The sequence below is a fragment of the Petromyzon marinus genome, chromosome 61 (assembly GCF_048934315.1).
Source record: "Petromyzon marinus isolate PM22_M1 ecotype Great Lakes invasive population chromosome 61, UKy_Petmar_22M1.pri1.0, whole genome shotgun sequence".
NCBI lineage: Eukaryota > Metazoa > Chordata > Hyperoartia > Petromyzontiformes > Petromyzontidae > Petromyzon > Petromyzon marinus.
Window position 1 is genome coordinate 3,934,475 of NC_133727.1, and position 19,304 is coordinate 3,953,778.

Here is a 19,304-nt window from a genome sequence, read left to right on the forward strand (position 1 = left end):
GGGTCAAATACTTATTTCCCAAATTAAAATGCAAATATATTTTTAACAATTTTGACGTGTTTTTCTGGATTTTGTTGTTATTCTGTCTTTCACTGTTCAAATAAACCTACCATTAAAATTATAGACTGATCATTTCTTTGTCAGTGGGCAAACGTACAAAATCAGCAGGGAATCAAATACTTTTTTCCCTCACTGTATGTATATACAAATATATTTTTTTCAAGAAGATATCTTGGTTACATTTTTTAAAAATCATACCAACAAAGAGACGGGTCAAGATTTTTATTTTCGTGCGTACTGTGGCATATTGGATAATTCGGCCCTGGTGTGTGGGTGAGTGGGTGGGTGGGTGAGTGGGTGGGTGGATGAGTGGGTGGGTGAATGAGTGGATGGGTGGGTGGATGAGTGGGTGGGTGAATGGGTGGGTGAATGAGTGGGTAAATCAGTGGATGGGTGGGTGTATGAGTGGGTGGGTGAATGGGTGGGTGGGTGAATGGGTGGGTGGGTGAATGAGTGGATGGGTGGGTGTATGAGTGGGTGGGTGAATGGGTGGGTGGGTGAATGAGTGGTAGGTGAATGAGTGGATGGGTGGGTGAATTGGTGGATGGGTGAATGGGTGATTGGGTGCGTGAGTGAGTGGGTGATTGGGTGGAGGGTTGGGTGAATGGGTGGATGGGTGAGTGAGTGAATGGGTGGCTGGGTGAATGAGTGGGTGAATGGGTGGGTGGGTGTATGAGTGGGTGGGTGAGTGGGTGAATGGGTGGGTGAATGGGTGGGTGGGTGAATGGGTGGGTGAATGAGTGGGTGGATGAGTGGGTGGGTGAGTGGGTGGGTGAGTGGGTGGGTGAATGGGTGGGTGGCTGAGTGGGTGGCTGAGTCAGTATGCCCTAGGCACAGTGCCTACTGTGGCCTATTGGATAATACATCCCTGGCGCCAGGTACTCGTTTGAGGCCAAGTCGATCTAGGGGTTCAGATAATCATCGTCACCGGTGTTGGTGGCCGTGAGCGAGAATCAAACTCGGGTTAACCGGGGTTCGTAGGGCAATGCGCTAACCACTGCGCCACCGCTCCCCACTTGATGCTGACACTGTAGCCTATAGCACCTGCTATGCACCATTACAGTCATCTATAATGGATACATTATGTGCAGGGCCACCCGTAGCGTCTTCAAAGAAGCATTTTAATGACGGCATTACATGTTATTAATATTTAATTGACGGTATTAAAGCGGCCAGCTTTATTGATGAGCCGGTATTTCGCTTTCGGCAGCCAGCCGCCCCCTCGTCACACCGCTACTGCCGTGGTCACCGTCACGTGGTCACCGTCTCAACGTGAACGTCACTCGCAGACTTGGTCATCGAGGCACCGACTGTGCCGTCTCATCCATCGCGCCGTGTTCCACCAACACCACCGCCGCAGGCCACAACACTCACCCACTCACCATGCTGCAGGTCACAACACTCGCTCACTCACCACACTGCAGGTCACAACAACTCACCCACTCACCCACTCGCTCACTCACCACACTGCAGGTCACAACACTCACCCACTCACCATACTGCAGGTCACAACACTCACCCACTCACCACACTGCACGTCACAACACTCACCCACTCACCATACTGCAGGTCACAACACTCACCCACTCGCTCACTCACCACACTGCAGGTCACAACTCACCCACTCACCATACTGCAGGTCACAACACTCACCCACTCACCACACTGCAGGTCACAACAACTCACCCAATCACCACACTGCAAGTCACAACACTCACCCACTCACCACACTGCAGGTCACAACACTCACCCACTCGCTCACTCACCACACTGCAAGTCACAACACTCACCCACTCACCACACTGCAGGTCACAACAACACACTCACCCACTCACCACACTGCAGGGCACAACACTCACCCACTCGCTCACTCACCCACTCACCATACTGCAGGTCACAACACTCACCCACTCGCTCACTCACCCACTCACCATACTGCAGGTCACAACACTCACCCACTTGCTCACTCACCCACTCACCCACTCACCACACTGCAGGTCACAACACTCACCCACTCACGGGTAGTGTCAGTCTGTGGGCAGTGTAAGTCTCTGCATAATAAAAGTCTACGAACAAAGTTAAGCGTTCGTCATCACGCTTGTGTTGCGATCGAAACGTCGTAGTTTTTAGTTGTGTTTTTGTTATTTTCTTTGAACCTATCTGCGTGATCTAATCTAGATTTGAAGTTTTCGTGACTGCAGAAAGATCCATACTCTTTGGTTCTTTTGGTAAAGTCACGTGGGTATACAATAAATGAAATCGCGACGTTTTGATTGCTTGTGTAAAATAAAATAAATAAAATCACGTCGTTTCGATCGCTTGTGTTGCAACCGAAACGTCGTGATTTAATTCATTTCATTTTTTATACCTACGTGACTTTACCGAAAGACCCAGAGGGTATGAATTCTAGCAAGTCACGAAAGCTTTAAGTCAAGATTTAAAGTTAAGTCTACGGGCAATGTTTAGTCTAAAGCAATGCAAGTCGAAATGCAATGTAAGTCTATGGGAAATGTTTTATCTATGGGCAATGTTAGTCTATGGGTAATGTTTAGTCTATGTGCAATGTAAGTCTATGGGCAATGTTTAGTCTATGGACAATGTAAGTCTATGGGCAATGTAATCTATGGGCAATGTTTAGTCTATGTGCAATGTAAGTTTATGGACAATGTTTAGTCTATGGGCAATGTTTAGTCTAAAGCAATGCAAGTCGAAATGCAATGTTAGTCTATGGGCAATGTTTAGTCTATGGACAATGTTAGTCTATGGGCAATGTGAGTCTATGGCCAATGTTTAGTCTATGGACAATGTTAGTCTATGGGCAATGTTTAGTCTATGTGCAATGTAAGTCTATGGACAATGTTTAGTCTATGGGCAATGTTAGTCTAAAGCAATGCAAGTCAAGTCTATGGACAATGTTAGTCTATGTGCAATGTAAGTCTATGGACAATGTCGTCTATGGGCAATGTTTAGTCTATGGGCAATGTTAGTCTATGGGCAATGTTTAGTCTATGGGCAATGTTTAGTCTATGTGCAATGTTAGTCTATGGGCAATGTTTAGTCTATGTGCAATGAAAGTCTATGGGCAATGTTTAGTCTAAAGCAATGCAAGTCGAAATGCAATGTAAGTCTATGGGCAATGTTTAGTCTATGGACAATGCGAGTCTATGGGCAATGTTTAGTCTATGGACAATGTTAGTCTATGGGCAATGTTTAGTCTATGGGCAATGTAAGTCTATGTGCAATGAAAGTCTATGGGCAATGTTTAGTCTAAAGCAATGCAAGTCAAGTCTATGGGCAATGTTTAGTCTATGGGCCACACAGTAAACCCGCTGTGGTCTGTGCGCTCCTTCAACGGAGGAGGAACGGCGACACGACACGAACTCTCTCTCCGCTCGGAAGCAGCGGCAGCAGCTCCGCAACATTGGCGCGGGATCTCCTGCGCCACATTGCTGCCGTACGCGAGAATAGAAGTCGACTTCCGCCCCCACAACGCGGTACCTGTTTTATCGACCCCGGTGGGAGGGAGGGAGCGATGATGATTGGTTGGGTGAATCAACAACCCCCCAACCGGGATGTGAACCCCGCGGCCTTCGCCGCTGCAAAACACTCCAGCTGCGCACAGCGGGACACGTTGTTGAAAAAAGAAGAAGTTTAGTTGCAAGCCTTTACATTATTTATTAGCGTTATATACACAACGATTAATTGGGGAGGGGAGGGGGGGGGAGGGATAAAAACACGTGTTAAGTGCAAATTAAATTAAGCAAATATAATTCGCAATGTTCAATGTACTTCTGTAATGGTAAATTAATTATGCAGGCTTTAAATTATTACTCTTGAAAAGCCACTAAATAAATCGCTCGTTCTGTAGATACGGGACAGGTTACTGGCGTGCAGTAACTACAACACTAGGCCACAGCCTGGACACTGACCCACAGCCTCAACACTGACCCACAGTCTCAACACTGACACACAGTCTCAACACTGACACAGTCTCAACACTAACACACAATCTCAACACTGACACACGGCCTCAACACTAACACACAATCTCAACACTGACACAGTCTCAACACTGACACACAGCCTCAACACTGACACACAGTCTCAACACTGACACACAGTCTCAACACTGACACACAGTCTCAATGCTGACACAGTCTCAACACTAACACACAGTCTCAACACTGACACACAGTCTCAACACTGACACACAGTCTCAACACTGACACACAGTCTCAACACTGACACACAGTCTCAACACTGACCCACAGCCTCAACACTGACCCACAACCTCAACACTGACACACAGTCTCAACACTGACACACAGTCTCAACACTGACACAGTCTCAACACTGACACACAGTCTCAACACTGACACAGTCTCAACACTGACACACAGTCTCAACACTGACACACAGTCTCAACACTAACACACAGTCTCAACACTGACACAGTCTCAACACTGACACACAGTCTCAACACTGACACACAGTCTCAACACTGACACAGTCTCAACACTGACACACAGTCTCAACACTGACCCACAGCCTCAACACTAACACACAGTCTCAACACTGACACACAGTCTCAACACTGACACAGTCTCAACACTGACACACAGTCTCAACACTGACACACAGTCTCAACACTGACACACAGTCTCAACACTGACACACAGTCTCAACACTGACACACAGTCTCAACACTGACACACAGTCTCAACGCTGACACACAGTCTCAACACTAACACACAGTCTCAACACTGACACACAGTCTCAACACTGACACACAGTCTCAACACTGACACACAGTCTCAACACTGACACACAGCCTCCACGTGCCAGCTGGTGTCAGCTACACTTGGTGGGGTCGTGTCAGCTGGTGTGTCAGCTACGCTTGATGGGGTCGTGTCAGCTGGTGTGTCAGCTGGTGTGTCAGCTGGTGTGTCAGCTACGCTTGGCGGGGTCGTGTCAGCTGGCGTGTCAGCTACGCTTGGCGGGGTCGTGTCAGCTGGCGTGTCAGCTACGCTTGGCGGGGTCGTGTCAGCTGGCGTGTCAGCTACGCTTGGCGGGGTCGTGTCAGCTGGTGTGTCAGCTACGCTTGGCGGGGTCGTGTCAGCTGGTGTGTCAGGTACGCTTGGCGGGGTCGTGTCAGCTGGTGTGTCAGCTACGCTTGGCGGGGTCGTGTCAGCTGGTGTGTCAGCTGGTGTGTCAGGTACGCTTGGCGGGGTCGTGTCAGCTGATGTGTCAGCTACACTTGGCGGGGTCGTGTCAGCTGGTGTGTCAGCTACACTTGGTGGGGTCGTGTCAGCTGATGTGTCAGCTACACTTGGTGGGGTCGTGTCAGCTGGCGTGTCAGCTGGTGTGTCAGCTACACTTGGTGGGGTCGTGTCAGCTGGCGTGTCAGCTACGCTTGGCGGGGTCGTATCAGCTGGCGTGTCAGCTACACTTGGTGGGGTCGTATCAGCTGGCGTGTCAGCTACACTTGGTGGGGTCGTATCAGCTGGCGTGTCAGCTACGCTTGGCGGGTCGCGCCAGCAGGTGCCGCTCCCGCTCCATCTCTCGCTCCTTCTGCTGCTCCCGCTCCAGCGCTTCCTTCTGCTTCTGCTGCTGCAGCTGCAGCGCTCGCTTCTGCAAACATTCGGCAAATTAGCGGGCCTGACCGATGCACCGTCAGTTAACGAACTCGCTCACCGCTTGCTCACCGTTCGCTCGTCGCTCATTTACTTGCTCGTCGCTCACTCACTTGCTCGCTCGCCTAGTCGTTCAATCGCTCGCTCGCTCACCCGGTGGTTCACTCGCTCACTTATTTACTCGCTCACCTGTTAGCCCACTTGCTCACTCGCTCACCTTGTAGCCCACTCGCTCACTCGCTCACCTGGTAGCCCACTCGTTCACTCGCTCACTCGCTCACCTGGTAGTCCACTTGCTCACTCGCTCACCTGGTAGCCCACTCGCTTACTCGCTCACTCGCTCACCTGGTAGCCCACTCGCTTACTTGCTCACTCGCTCACCTGGTAGCTCACTCGCTCACCTGGTAGCACACTTGCTCACTCGCTCACCTGGTAGCCCACTCGCTCACTCGCTCACCTGGTAGCCCACTCGCTCACTCGCTCACCTGGTAGCTCACTTGCTCACTCGCTCACCTGGTAGCCCACTCGCTCACTCGCTCACCTGGTAGCCCACTTGCTCACTCGCTCACTCGCTCACTCGCCCGGTGGCTCACTCGCTCACTCGCCCGGTGGCTCACTCGCTCACTCGCCCGGTGGCTCACTCGCTCACTCGCTCACCTGGTAGCCCACTTGCTCACTCGTTCACCTGGTAGCCCACTCGCTCACCTGGTAGCCCACTCGCTCACTCGCTCACTCGCTCACCTGGTAGCTCACTCGCTCACTCGCTCACCTGGTAGCCCACTCGCTCACTCGTTCACCTGGTACCCCACTCGCTCACCTGGTAGCTCACTCGCTCACTTGCCCGGTGGCTCACTCGCTCGCTCATTTGGCAATTTCTAACCGGTGACGCCGGCGCACGAACACGAACGACGCCAGGGGGTCGTTAGTGTCCGCCGTGAGTATTTCGATGGTTACTACCGCGGCAATTACTCGCGATTTAACCAGTTCTTATTTTACCAGGTAAGACACACAGAGCTACGCAGCTCGTTTGTCAGAAGCGACCTGGCTATCAACGAAGTGGCTCATCATCATCGTCATCATCAAGTGGAAATGTATGGCAGCAGCCAAATTCTCTCTAAACACGAGAATATGTTTTTCCCCTTTCATCTGGCAACAAAACAGCTGTGTTAAGTTGTTAAGCACCAAACTCAAACCTTTTACAAGGAATCACGTCTGCATTAACCACAATGCTTGTGGTCAGAATGCAAAGAAAAAAAAACACACTCTGATAATATATGGCGTCAGGGTCGGGATCGAATCCACGACCTCCTGCACACCTGGCGAGGTAGTTAACATCTCCTAGCCACCGTGATGATGATGAGAGAGAGACACGCGGACTCCAAATATACAGCAGCAGGCGTCAGGGTCGGGATCGAACCCACGACCTCCTGCACACCAGGCGAGGTGGTTAACATTCAATTAACCGGGGCGGCCTGCCCGATCAGAACCGCGAGCCTCTGCGACAAGTGGCGACCGCGCCACCGCTAGGAGTGCAGCAGGAGGAGGGCCGAGGGGGTGACGAACCTTCAGCTTGGTGGTCTTCTCGTGCAGGGCCAGCATGTCTCTCCTCACCGCCACCAGCTTCTGCTGGTACATCCGCGCCTCTGTAAACTGGAGGCGAGGGAGGCGTGGGGGGTGGTTGGTGGGGGGCAGAGAGGGGGGGGGGGCGGGCGGGCGTGGTGGGCAGTGACTACGCGAACGGAGCCGGAACGCTAACGGCGCTGGCGATGACCGCCGATCTGTCGACGCCAAATTCCCATCGGTCCGCGATTGCGAAACTTCGGTGGGGTATGGGAATCCGTTGTTTTTTACCGCAGATGGGATCTGATGAGACGTAATGAGCCTTTTTTTTTCACGGGTGTCCAAGTAAGGGGGGCCACGGGGTCAATTTTTTTTTTTTACAATGAACGAACACTACAAAGGATAGGGAAAGGTAAGAAAATCATCACCACGAAAAAATTAAGCGACAAACTATTTTTTACGTTCATTCTCGATTTGAAGCTTTCGTGACACGCAAGGATTCATACTCTTTGGTTTTTTCGGTAAAGTCACGTGGGTAAAACAAAATACAAGAAAACAACTAGATTAAATCACGACGTTTCGGAGGCAACGCAAGCTTCCGTCTTCAGGTGGAACAGTCACAGCAGAATATCTGTGTCGTTTCGTTTTATTTCATTTTACCAACGTGACTTTACTGAAAAAAAAACCAAAGAGTATTTTTTTACATTACCGGGTATGGCCCACTGAGCCATCGGCTTCTTTTTCAACAGCGACCAGGCCACGAAGGACAGCTCCACAAAGCGGCTCATCGTCACGCGGACACTCATGGCGGCCAACCCTATCGGGGAAAAAAAAACAAACCTCAAAACGCCCCCTTTTTTTCTCAACTTACCAGTGTGCTGAAGGCCGTGGCAGCTTGGCATTCGCGCAGTTTGCCGTTCTCCTGGTCAAGGGTGTCCATCACCACCATCTGAGTTTTCCTGGCCGCAGACGAAAGCCGTCACGGGCAAGGGAAGAAGACAAGGTCCCGCACACGCACGGGGGGGGTCGCGGTGGCAAGCCGTGCCGTACACAGACTCGCATCACGCGCCGCACCCTGCGAGCTCTGTGTGCTGCAACGTGAGTCCGTGTGAAACGTCACAGACTACCCATAAGAGGTTGTTTTTTTTTCCTCTCTCTCTCTCTCTCTGTCTCCGGCTAGATCGCGTTTAAAATAAATGCCGCGTCGTTAAGCCCGCCGCCACCCGACACAGCCGGTTGGTAAGGGGTTTGTCACGTGCTCAAAACGTGCCAATTCGTTACTACTAATTGGCACGTTACTACTGATTACAACCAGAATCATCAGGCGACACGTTTTTAGTAACGTGAGAGAACCAACAAAAAAAAAACCTCTTATGGATAATATTGGTCACGAAAGCCCTTCTACGTGTTAAATGTTAGTCTACGTGCAATGTTGTTCTGTTGGCAATGTTACCCTATGGGCAATGTTAGTCTATGGGCAATGTTAGTATATGGGCAATGTTAGTCTATGGGCAATGTTAGTCTATGGGCAATGTTAGTCTATGGGTAATGTTAGTCTATGGACAATTATAGTCTATGGGCAATGTTAGTCTATGGGCAATGTTAGTCTATGGACAATTATAGTCTATGGGCAATGTTAGTCTATGGGCAATGTTAGTCTATGGACAATTATAGTCTATGTGCAATGTTAGTCTATGTGCAATGTTAGTCTATGGGCAATGTTAGTCTATGGGCAATGTTAGTCTATGGGTAATGTTAGTCTATGGACAATTATAGTCTATGGGCAATGTTAGTCTATGGGCAATGTTAGTCTATGGACAATTATAGTCTATGGGCAATGTTAGTCTATGGGCAATGTTAGTCTATGGACAATTATAGTCTATGTGCAATGTTAGTCTATGTGCAATGTTAGTCTATGTGCAATGTTAGTGTATGGGCAATGTTAGCCTATGGACAATGTTAGTCTATGGGCAATGTTAGTCTATGGACAATTATAATCTATGTGCAATGTCAGTCTATGGGCAATGTTAGTCTATGGGCAATGTTAGTCTATGGGCAATGTTAGTCTATGGACAATCTCAGTTTATGGGCAATGTTAGCCTATGGGCAATGTTAGTCTATGGACAATGTTAGTCTATGTGCAATGTTAGTCTATATGCAATGTTAGTCTATGGACAATGTTGGTCTAAGAGAAATGTTAGTCTGTGTGCAATGCGAGTCGATGTCTCTTCATGAGACGTGTCTTTTCTAAAGGACGCCGGCTATCGTGGCCTTCCTTCCCACGTAGCTCTGCCCCTGATTATTAACTCAACAACGCTCCACTCGCAGCCGCGTCGTCGCTAGCAATCCACGCGGTGCGACGGTATTGACCGCCTTCCCCACCCGCTACCGGCCCCACCCCCGCTTCACGATAACTGTTAATAAAAAAATAAAAAAAGAGCTTTGTAGCTCTTCGGATTCCCACAGCACGAATTAAAACCTCCAATCCCCGCCCGGTGTCCAGGACGCTCGCACTCGCTCGCTCGCTCGCTCACTCACGTGAGCTCGGACAGCGACCTTCCCGCTCGCTGCAGGTCGGGAAGGTAGTGAGACACCAACCCCTGCGTCAACAGCTCCACGGCCCGCGACGCCGCGTCGGACGCTTCGCCGCCGCCGTTTTCGCCGGTGCCGCCGGCGTCGGCGTTGCCGGCGCTGCCGCGGCGGTGGCGGCGAGACTCCGGAGCCTGCGAGTGGGCGGCGGCGGCGGCGGCGAGACGTCCGTCGCCGTCAGGACCGCCCGGACCGTCGGCGGTGGCGGCACCGGCGTCGCCGGGAGGGTCTTCCAAACCGGCGCCGTCACCGTGAGCTCGTGTTGCGGTCGCTTCGTCACAGCCGTCGCCTTCGCCGGTGAGATCTACCGCACCTTCACCGCCATCGTCACCACCAACACGGCCGCCGCCGCCGCCGCCGCCGGTAACATCCCCAGAGTCGTTCTGCCGACGAACGCCGTCAAGGGCTGGAATTCCGGTGGCTTCAGCCATACCTGTGGAACTGAATTCACAGAGATAACCCATCGCCTGCGTTGAGATTTGTTATTCCGTTACTGACGTAATTTATTTAGACAGCGCACCACGGTGGCTAGGAGATGTTGACTGCCTCGCCTGGTATACAGGAGGTCGTGGGTTCGATCCCGACCCTGACGCCTGCTGTATATTTGGAGTTTCCATGTCTCTCTCTCTCTCTCCGTGGTGAGATGTTAACTACCTCGCCTGGTATACAGGAGGTCGTGGGTTTGATCCCGACCCTGACGCCTGCTGTATATTTGGAGTTTGCGTGTCTCTCTCTCTCCGTGGTGAGATGTTAACTACCTTGCCTGGTATACAGGAGGTCGTGGGTTCGATCCCGACCCTGACGCCTGCTGCTGTACATTTGGAGTTTGCGTCTCTCTCTATCCCCATTGTCGTGTGGATTTTTCTCCGGGTCCTCCGATTTTTCCCTCAACGTCAGGCGTTTAGAGCAATGTGGTTGCCATAAATGTCCACGTGATGATGATAATAAGTCCAACTTCGTTGAGCTATCATTTGTGTTAGCCAAAAGAGCAGCTTACGTAGCTCAGTGGTATCGGAGTCTTTATTTTGGTTAACTGCAGGAGGAATCCAATAAGCTTTGAAGCTCTTTATCCACACGACATGTCCGGCAGGGACGCGGGGTAAGCAAAGTCAAAATCGGGGCCCTTTTTTCCAGTATCAAAGCTCATGAAAAAAGGTATAAGAAAAGTTGTTGTATTTGTTCCTGCCAATAAAACTGTTGTGTTAAGACGTTCAAACACCAAAACATATAAACTACTCTTTGGTTAAATTTTGATTTAAAGCTGTCGTGACTGCAGGGATTCATATTCTTGGTTCTTTCGGTAAAGTCACTTAGTGTTATTATTTTATTGTTTCCCTTCTACGTGACTTTACCGAAAGAACCAATTATATACTCTTTGGTTCTTTCGGTAAAGCCACGTGGAAAGAAATTAAATTAATAATAGAATACCACGTTTCGATTGCGACACAAGCAACTATCAGCGGGTACAAATGAATGAGAAAACAAACCTGGTAAACTTGGAATTATAATGCAATACAGCACAGAGAGTCGGCCAACACAACAGTCAACACCCCACCTGGTTGATTACGTTCTTCCAAAGATTGATAAATTTGAGAGAGACAAAACACAGACACGGAGACACACAGACAGACACACAAGCAGAGAGAGACTCACACAGAGACACAGAGATAAAGAGACACACAACAGACACACAAGCAGAGAGAGACTCACACAGAGACACACAAGCAGAGAGACTAACACAGAGACACACAGAGAGACACATAGATACACAGATAGACACACAAGCAGAGAGACAACACAGAGACACACAGAAAGACACACAAGCAGAGAGAGACTCACAGAGACAAACAGAGAGAGACACAGAGAGACACACAGACACACAAGCAGAGAGAGACTCACACAGAGACACAGAGAGACACAACATAGACACACAAGCAGAGACTCACACAGAGAGAGACACACACAACATAGACACACAGACACACAAGCAGAGACTCACACAGAGACACAGAGAGAGACACACAACATAGACACACAAGCAGAGAGAGACTCACATAGAGACAAACAGAGAGATACACAGACACACAAGCAGAGAGAGACTCACACAAAGACACAAACAGAGAGAGACACACACAACATAGACAAACAGAAAGACGTCTCTGTGTCGAGGCCTTAACGAATCATGTTACTTTATTCACCAGACGGTACTTGTGAACATGCAAACAAAACGTGATCTTCATAATATCGGTCGTGAAAGTCTACGCGTTAAACAAAACATGTGATAATATATGGGCATTGTCTTTGAAACTGATTGGTCTACAGCAGAGACTGCCTTCTTTAGGGACAGGTCTCACCACCAGTGTTGGACCAGAGAACAACACGAAAAGGCGAACAGTACAGGGGCAATGCCACTATCAGGGCATTCATAGCTCGGGGTTGAGCGGCTTTTTCCCCCAGTATCAAAGTATACAAAATAAACACATTCTCCTGCGGAGGGAGCTAGTAAGGAACGTTGGGTTGCTCGGTCAATGGGCAGGGTCAACGGCACCACCACGTGGTGTGTTCAGCACAATATGCCCGACTGTGAGGGACGGGCACAAGCCAGCGTGAGTAGGTTAAACGTTGAGTTTTATAAGGGCACCACGGGGTGAGCAGCCCCTCCCCACCCAGCCCCACCCCTCCCACTCCCCACCCAGCCCCTCCCTCCCCACCCCTCCCATTTTTGGATGCACGACGGACGGACAGACACAATAATCCCCTGTGGGCTGGTGGTGGTGGTGGTGTAACCAGGAGGTTCCTACGCCAGTGTGAGAATTGGTTTGACACTTTCTGGCAAAACAAAAACAGGAGTTGTTGTCAAGATGTTCTCAACACCAAACGGAAACGTTTTTGCAATGATTTCGATTTAAAGTTTTGCAATGAATGAGGTAAAACCGCGCTAACCACGTGGACACGCTACCTGTGGGTGAACGTTCAAACAAACATAGGTTGATTTGACCAGGCGCCAGCCCACGGAGACTGCGATCGGAGCGTATGAAGAAGCAAACTTACACAATTGACCGCTTTTAAGCGCTTAAACGCGTAGCTAAAATTGGCGGTACGCGGCGGTCCAGAAGTCTTGTGACCCTCCCCCCCCCCAGATTAAAATAATCGACCCCGAACATTTAGTTTTTGCTACGCTGCATATTTATTTATGTTTAGAAATTAACCTTAATTTATTAAATATATATGTAAGATTACGCTCAAGAGGGGTCTGGACCACCGTCTTTACACAACGTTACAGCCGTACCCTAACGTACAGCTTAATCACGCGCAGCGATGTTGCGCAGATATCGCAATAACGACGCCGCCGCCACCAAAAAAAAATCACAGACGACGTTTCGAGCGACGAGCCTTCTACTTCATAGCCGATACGAGCAAATGTAAACATCGTGTGATATTTACATTTTTGCCCTGCCCCCCCCACCCACCCACCCAAATTTAATGTATAATCGAACCTCGGTTTTTAAAAACGAAAAGTATTGCACGCTAACGTGAAACGTTAACGGATAAAAACTAAATAATGTTAAAGCCACCTTCAGCCCTGAGCGGAGAGACCATCAGCTGATCCTGAGCCCCGCGGCATCCGGTTACGCGGGTGACGTCGCGGCGGCCATATTGGTCAGGGGGGAGGATGTGACGTCACGCGTCCCCCCCCCCCCTCCTCCTGGGTTCGCGATTGGTGGAGCGAGTTTGTTTACCCTTACAAAGATGGCCGCCGCGAGAGTTTTTTCGTCACGCGGTGACGTTCGGGTGGAGCGATTTGGGGGGGGGGAGGGGGTGGTTGTGGGGGGGGGGTCGTGGCTGAGCACGCGAACAGTGGGGGAGTGGGAGGAGTTGAGAGGGGAGTGGGAGGGGTTGGGGGGGAGTGGGAGGATTTGAGAGGGGAGTGGGAAGGGGGGGTGGAGTGGGAGGGGTTGGGGGAGGGAGTGGGGGAGTGGGAGGGGTTGGGTGGGGAGTTGGAGGGGATGGGGAGAGTGGGGAGGGGGTTGGGGGGGAGTGAGAGGGTTGGGGGGGGAGTGGGAGGAGTTGGGAGGGGAGAGGTTGGGGGGGAGTGGGAGGGGGTTGGGGGGAGTGGGAGGGGGTTGGGGGGGGAGTGGGAGGGGGTTGGGGGGGGAGTGGGAGGGGGTTGGGGGGGGAGTGGGAGGGGTTGGGAGGGGAGAAGTTGGGGGGGGGGGAGTGGGAGGGTTGGGGGGGAGTGGGAGAGGGTTGGGGGGGGGAGTGGGAGAGGTTGGGGGGGGGGAAGTGGGAGGGGTTGGGGGGGGGTTGGAGGGGGAGTGGGAGGGGGGGAGTGGGAGGGGGTTGGGGGGAGTGGGAGGGGGTTGGGGGGGGAGTGGGAGGGGGTTGGGGGGGGAGTGGGAGGGGGTTGGGGGGGGAGTGGGAGGGGTTGGGAGGGGAGAAGTTGGGGGGGGGGAGTGGGAGGGTTGGGGGGGAGTGGGAGAGGGTTGGGGGGGGGGAGTGGGAGAGGTTGGGGGGGGGGAAGTGGGAGGGGTTGGGGGGGGGTTGGAGGGGGAGTGGGAGGGGGGGAGTGGGAGGGGGTTGGGGGGGGTTGGAGGGGGAGTGGGAGGGGTTGGGGGGGAGTTTCAGTTTATTTATTTTGGTATAGCCCTGTGAGCCATTCGGCTCTTGAATCGGGTGCAACCACAACAAACAAAAAACAAAAACACGAACAAGAAAAACATCTTAAAGTGACTATGTGACTGTGCAAACAGAAAGTGCATGAAAAAACACATCAAAATATTCCTGAAATAGCACCGTACACCAACGCTATGTGCAAAAAAATCCCAGTGGGATGCAAGTCAAACAACAACAACAACCACAAGAAAACTTAGATTAAGGCCATCAGTCTAACTCCGTACTACAACAAAACAAACATGTCCAATCAAAAAACGTTTTCGAAATCACCAAAAAATGAAGCCATAAATGCAACGTAACAGTGATCACAGGGACTGTGACCGAAATTTTTACAATAAACTACATAAATAACAAATCCTAGAGCCATAGCTGGCTGCATGAGTTACTCCACAACAACAGAACCATCAGTCGGAGTATCAAATTTTTCAATGCACCTTTAAGATCAGCACGCTAAATCAAAATACAGATAATACTTTGCAGCGTTATCCGGAGCGAAACATTTTATTTTATTTTGCGCCAATGAACAGCAGTGACAGCTAGGGGTGTACAACTCCTCTAGAGCAGTTTTGAGTGAAGATCTCATAGGTAGTGATTTAAGTTGCAGTGTATTGGCAATAGCATTCCAGACCCTGGGGGCATCAATAGCAAAGGCCCTTCCTCCCGTTTTTGTAGGCAAAGGGAATGTGAAGCTGGTAAATGAGCGAAGACCTGAGGTCAAATTTGTTCTTTGAAACAGAGAGGAGATCCAGCAGGTAGTCTGCGGATTTTTTTTATGTAAGTACATAGTGAATAAATAAGATCTGGTGCACAAGCCGTCGTACATTAAGAGATGTTAAGTTTGACCCAATGTAGAGATCACAGTGGTGAGTCCTATATGGGCAGTTCAATGCCAATCTTAAGGCCGAGTGATAGATGGAATCAAGCTTCTTCAGTACAGTACTTGGGGCTGATTTATACACGATATCACAGTAGTCAAGTAGAGGCAGTATATTTACATTATGAGACCTCCTTTGCCAGCAACAAGAGTTGTCTCTTTTGTTTGCATTTGACTGCTTGTGTTGTGGTTATTGCAAACATGATGCCTTGAATAAAGGTGTCAGTTTTTTGTGCCAGTTAAAAGGGTAAAACCTATTACTAGAGGCAGTATGGTAGCTTTTATCAATTCCAAACGGAACATTGGGGGGAAGCAGTGCTTGTGTCGATGCAGAAAACCAATTTTTATTTTTGTCTTTTTACCAATATAATCAATGTGATCTTCAAATTTCAGTTTTGAAGCCAGGATGACCCCAAGATACGTATAGATCTTGACTTGCTCTATTTGATAATGATTTAAGGACCCTCTGTTTGCCACACGGTGGCCTCCCGCAAAGAGCTACTGCTGCCACTCACTGGCTGTGAAGGACCCACAGCCAGCGAGTTGCATCTTCCACTGTTATTAATTAGTTTTCAGTCGTTTGCTGTCTAAAACGATAAATAATTACGTGCACCCGCGATTCATAATGTGAGGGACAAAGCGAACCCCTGCCCCCCGGCCCCAAATATAAAAGTCAAACTCCTCCTGCGGTTGAACTTCTTTCGCACCGTACGTAGCCGGGCGTGCTGATCGTGACCGTGGCGCGGACAATGGGCCGGCTTCCTCTTGCGAAGCGACGTCACGGGAATCTTTAACGTCCGCCGTAGAACAGGCGGCGTTTGGCTATCGCCACGGTGGCTACACTCGGCGAGAGTGGCGGGCCAGCGACGGCCGCTGGCTTATCCGCAGACTTCGAACCTCCGCGTCAAGCGGCGAACGCGCTACCGAGAGGTCAGCGGTCGGTAACCTTTTATAGGCAAGAAAGAAGAAGAAGAAGAGTTGTTTCTTTGTTTTTTTTTCAATCTTTGACGTAAAAAACTTAGCAGGTAAACAAAGGCAAAGATCCCCCCGTATAGCCTGCTGGGGCAAGTGCTGTTAGCGAGCACCTATGAAGGCCCCCACAGCACACGAGGGGGTGGGTGGCCAACGCCACGCCCAGCCACCTTTGTCTCCCCAGTGGTGATGTTTACACATCGCACCAGGTACTCATTTGAGGCTGAGTCGACCTAGGGGAGGCCCAGGACCGGTTCAGATAATAATCGTCACTGGTGGTGTTGGCCGTGAGAGGGAATCGAACCTGGGTCGCCAGGTTCGTAGCGCAGCGCGCTAACTGCTACGCTACCGCTCTCCAAAGCAGGTATACAAGCGGGTGACAACATACATTCTGACTTCAATAAACAATTTGGGTGGTGGAACAAACTTCGTCTATTTAGTTTATATCGCCCCCCCCCCCCCCGAGTTAATCTTTAACAACACAGTTTGACTGTCGTGCATTTTGCCGTCAACAAGACATTCCACAGTGACCCATTCCATGCCATATTTAACCAATTATCTTGACGTTAAATTACATTTAATATTTACGGGGGCGAGGGTGGGATGCGGATTGTTTTTCAACAACAACAATAAAACGACTGCCCAACAAGGGGGGCAGCCAAAGGTCCGCAGAGTTTGGGAAGCCAAAGAGCGGCATGCGGACGAGGAGCCGTAGGGGTCCCACCCCTGACGCGAGGCCATGCCACCCACACCCTGACGCGTGGCCATGCCAACCCACACCCTGACACGAGGCCATGCCAACCCACCCCTGACACGAGGCCATGCCACCCACACCCTGACACGAGGCCATGCCAACCCACCCCTGACACGAGGCCATGCCACCCACACCCTGACGCGTGGCCATGCCAACCCACACCCTGACACGAGGCCATGCCAACCCACCCCTGACGCGAGGCCATGCCACCCACACCCTGACGCGTGGCCATGCCAACCCACCCCTGACGCGAGGCCATGCCACCCACCCCTGACGCGAGGCCATGCCAACCCACACCCTGACACGAGGCCATGCCAACCCACCCCAGACGCGAGGCCATGCCAACCCACCCCTGACGCGAGGCCATGCCAACCCACCCCTGACGCGAGGCCATGCCAACCCACCCCTGACGCGAGGCCATGCCAACCCACCCCTGACACGAGGCCATGCCAACCCACACCCTGACACGAGGCCATGCCAACCCACACCCTGACGCGTGGCCATGCCACCCACACCCTGACACGAGGCCATGGCACCCACACCCTGACGCGAGGCCATGCCAACCCACCCCTGACACGAGGCCATGCCAACCCACCCTTGACACGAGGCCATGCCAACCCACCCCTGACACGAGGCCATGCCACCCACCCCTGACACGAGGCCATGCCACCCACACCCTGACACGAGGCCATGCCAACCCACCCCTGACGCGAGGCCATGCCAACCCACCCCGTGCATGAAGTTGCCCTGGGTGCCCCCCCCCCCCCACCATCTCACCGAGTACACGCGGTCAGGGGTCATGGCATTTTCGGGGGAAACGTCCCTCCCTCGTGGTGGATGCTGGGGCGGGTGTAGATGCTGGGCTCGTCCACGACGCCTGGGTACGGCGTTGACAAGAAAACCACCACTGGGAGGGGGAGTGGGAGGGGGTTGGGGGGGAGTGGGTTGGGGGGGAGGGGTTGGGGGAGAGTGGGAGGGGGTTGGGGGGGAGTGGGAGGGGGTTGGGGGGGAGTGGGAGGGGGTTGGGGGGGAGGGGGTCGGAGGGGAGTGGGAGGGGGTTGGGGGGGAGTGGGAGGGGGTTGGGGGGGAGTGGGAGGGGGTTGGGGGGGAGGGGTTGGGGGAGAGTGGGAGGGGGTTGGGGGGGAGTGGGAGGGGGTTGGGGGGGAGTGGGAGGGGGTTGGGGGGGAGTGGGAGGGGGTTGGGGGGGAGGGGTTGGGGGAGAGTGGGAGGGGGTTGGGGGGAGTGCGAGGGGGTTGGGGGGGAGTGGGAGGGGGTTGGGGGGGAGGGGGTCGGAGGGGAGTGGGAGGGGGTTGGGGGGGAGTGGGAGGGGGTTGGGGGGGAGTGGGTTGGGGGGGAGGGGGTTGGGGGGGAGGGGGTCGGGGGGGAGTGGGAGGGGGTTGGGGGGAGTGGGAGGGGATTGGGGGGAAGTAGGAGGGGGTTGGGGGGGAGGGGTTGGGGGGGAGTGGGAGGGGGTTGGGGGGGAGTGGGGGCAATTGGGGGGTTGGGGGAGTGGTGGCGCAGCGGTTAGCGCGCTCAGTCACGACCCCGACTGCCCAAGTTCCCCGCTCTGCAGACGCCGTTGTTTCCACCAGGGGGCGCTGGGGGCATCGCCCCAACAAACACGAACAGAATTTTCTCACCAAAGCAGCCGGAGATGAAGAAATAATTTTTGCAATAATTTTTTGTTAAATTTTTTTTATAGAAATAGTTTTGTTGTGTTTTACATGTAAAAAAACCCATAATGATTATTTTAACGTGAACTGCCTAATGAAGGTAACATGTTAAGCCGTTAACATTATAAATCGCTGCAACGCCACAGTCTGATTAGTGCCTCGGGGAGAGATTCCCCCTTTCATAAGCGACCCTGGCTTTGCAAATGCGTGTCTCTCTCTCCCCGTGGCGAGATGTTAACTACCTCGCCTGGTGTACAGGAGGTCGTGGGTTTGATCCTGACCCTGACGCCTGCTGCTGTATATTTGGAGTTTGCGTGTCTCTCTCTCCCCGTGGTGAGATGTTAACTACCTCGCCCGGTACACAGGAGATCGTGGGTTCGATCCCGACCCTTGACGCCTGCTGCTGTATATTTGGAGTTTGTGTGTCTCTCTCTCTCTGTGGTGAGATGTTAACTACCTCGCCCGGTACACAGGAGGTCGTGGATTCGATCCCGACCCTTGACGCCTGCTGCTGT

The 19,304-nt window shown here is 52.0% G+C and overlaps 1 protein-coding gene across 3 annotated transcripts; it reads right to left on the reverse strand.

The window, feature by feature from the left end:
- Positions 1–267: 267 nt before the first annotated feature.
- Positions 268–17,960, reverse strand: BLOC1S6 (biogenesis of lysosomal organelles complex 1 subunit 6). 3 transcript variants are annotated; one of them, XM_032977044.2, is made up of 5 exons: positions 17,894–17,960; positions 9,792–10,283; positions 8,125–8,212; positions 7,257–7,343; positions 268–5,691 (listed from the first exon to the last, which is right to left on the reverse strand). In XM_032977044.2, the coding sequence occupies exons 2-5, from the start codon at positions 10,271–10,273 to the stop codon at positions 5,572–5,574; spliced, it is 777 nt and encodes a 258-aa protein (XP_032832935.2). In that variant the 5' UTR covers positions 10,274–10,283; positions 17,894–17,960; the 3' UTR covers positions 268–5,571. The 3 variants fall into 3 exon arrangements, with proteins under 3 accessions (XP_032832935.2, XP_032832934.2, XP_075909583.1); XM_032977043.2 differs by lacking the exon at positions 17,894–17,960 and adding an exon at positions 13,418–13,537; XM_076053468.1 differs by lacking the exons at positions 268–5,691; positions 8,125–8,212; positions 17,894–17,960 and adding exons at positions 7,963–8,070; positions 13,418–13,537.
- Positions 17,961–19,304: the final 1,344 nt, after the last annotated feature.

Bases quoted from the DNA above. Each gene is read 5' to 3' on its own strand.
- BLOC1S6 (XM_032977044.2), bottom strand. From the start codon at position 10,273: ATGGCTGAAGCCACCGGAATTCCAGCCCTTGACGGCGTTCGTCGGCAG. The intron at 7,344-8,124 runs GTAAGTTGAGAA...CCTCGCCTCCAG, and splicing joins CCACGGCCTTCAGCACACTG to TTTACAGAGGCGCGGATGTA. The intron at 5,692-7,256 runs GTTCGTCACCCC...GAATGTTTGCAG, and splicing joins AGAAGACCACCAAGCTGAAG to AAGCGAGCGCTGCAGCTGCA.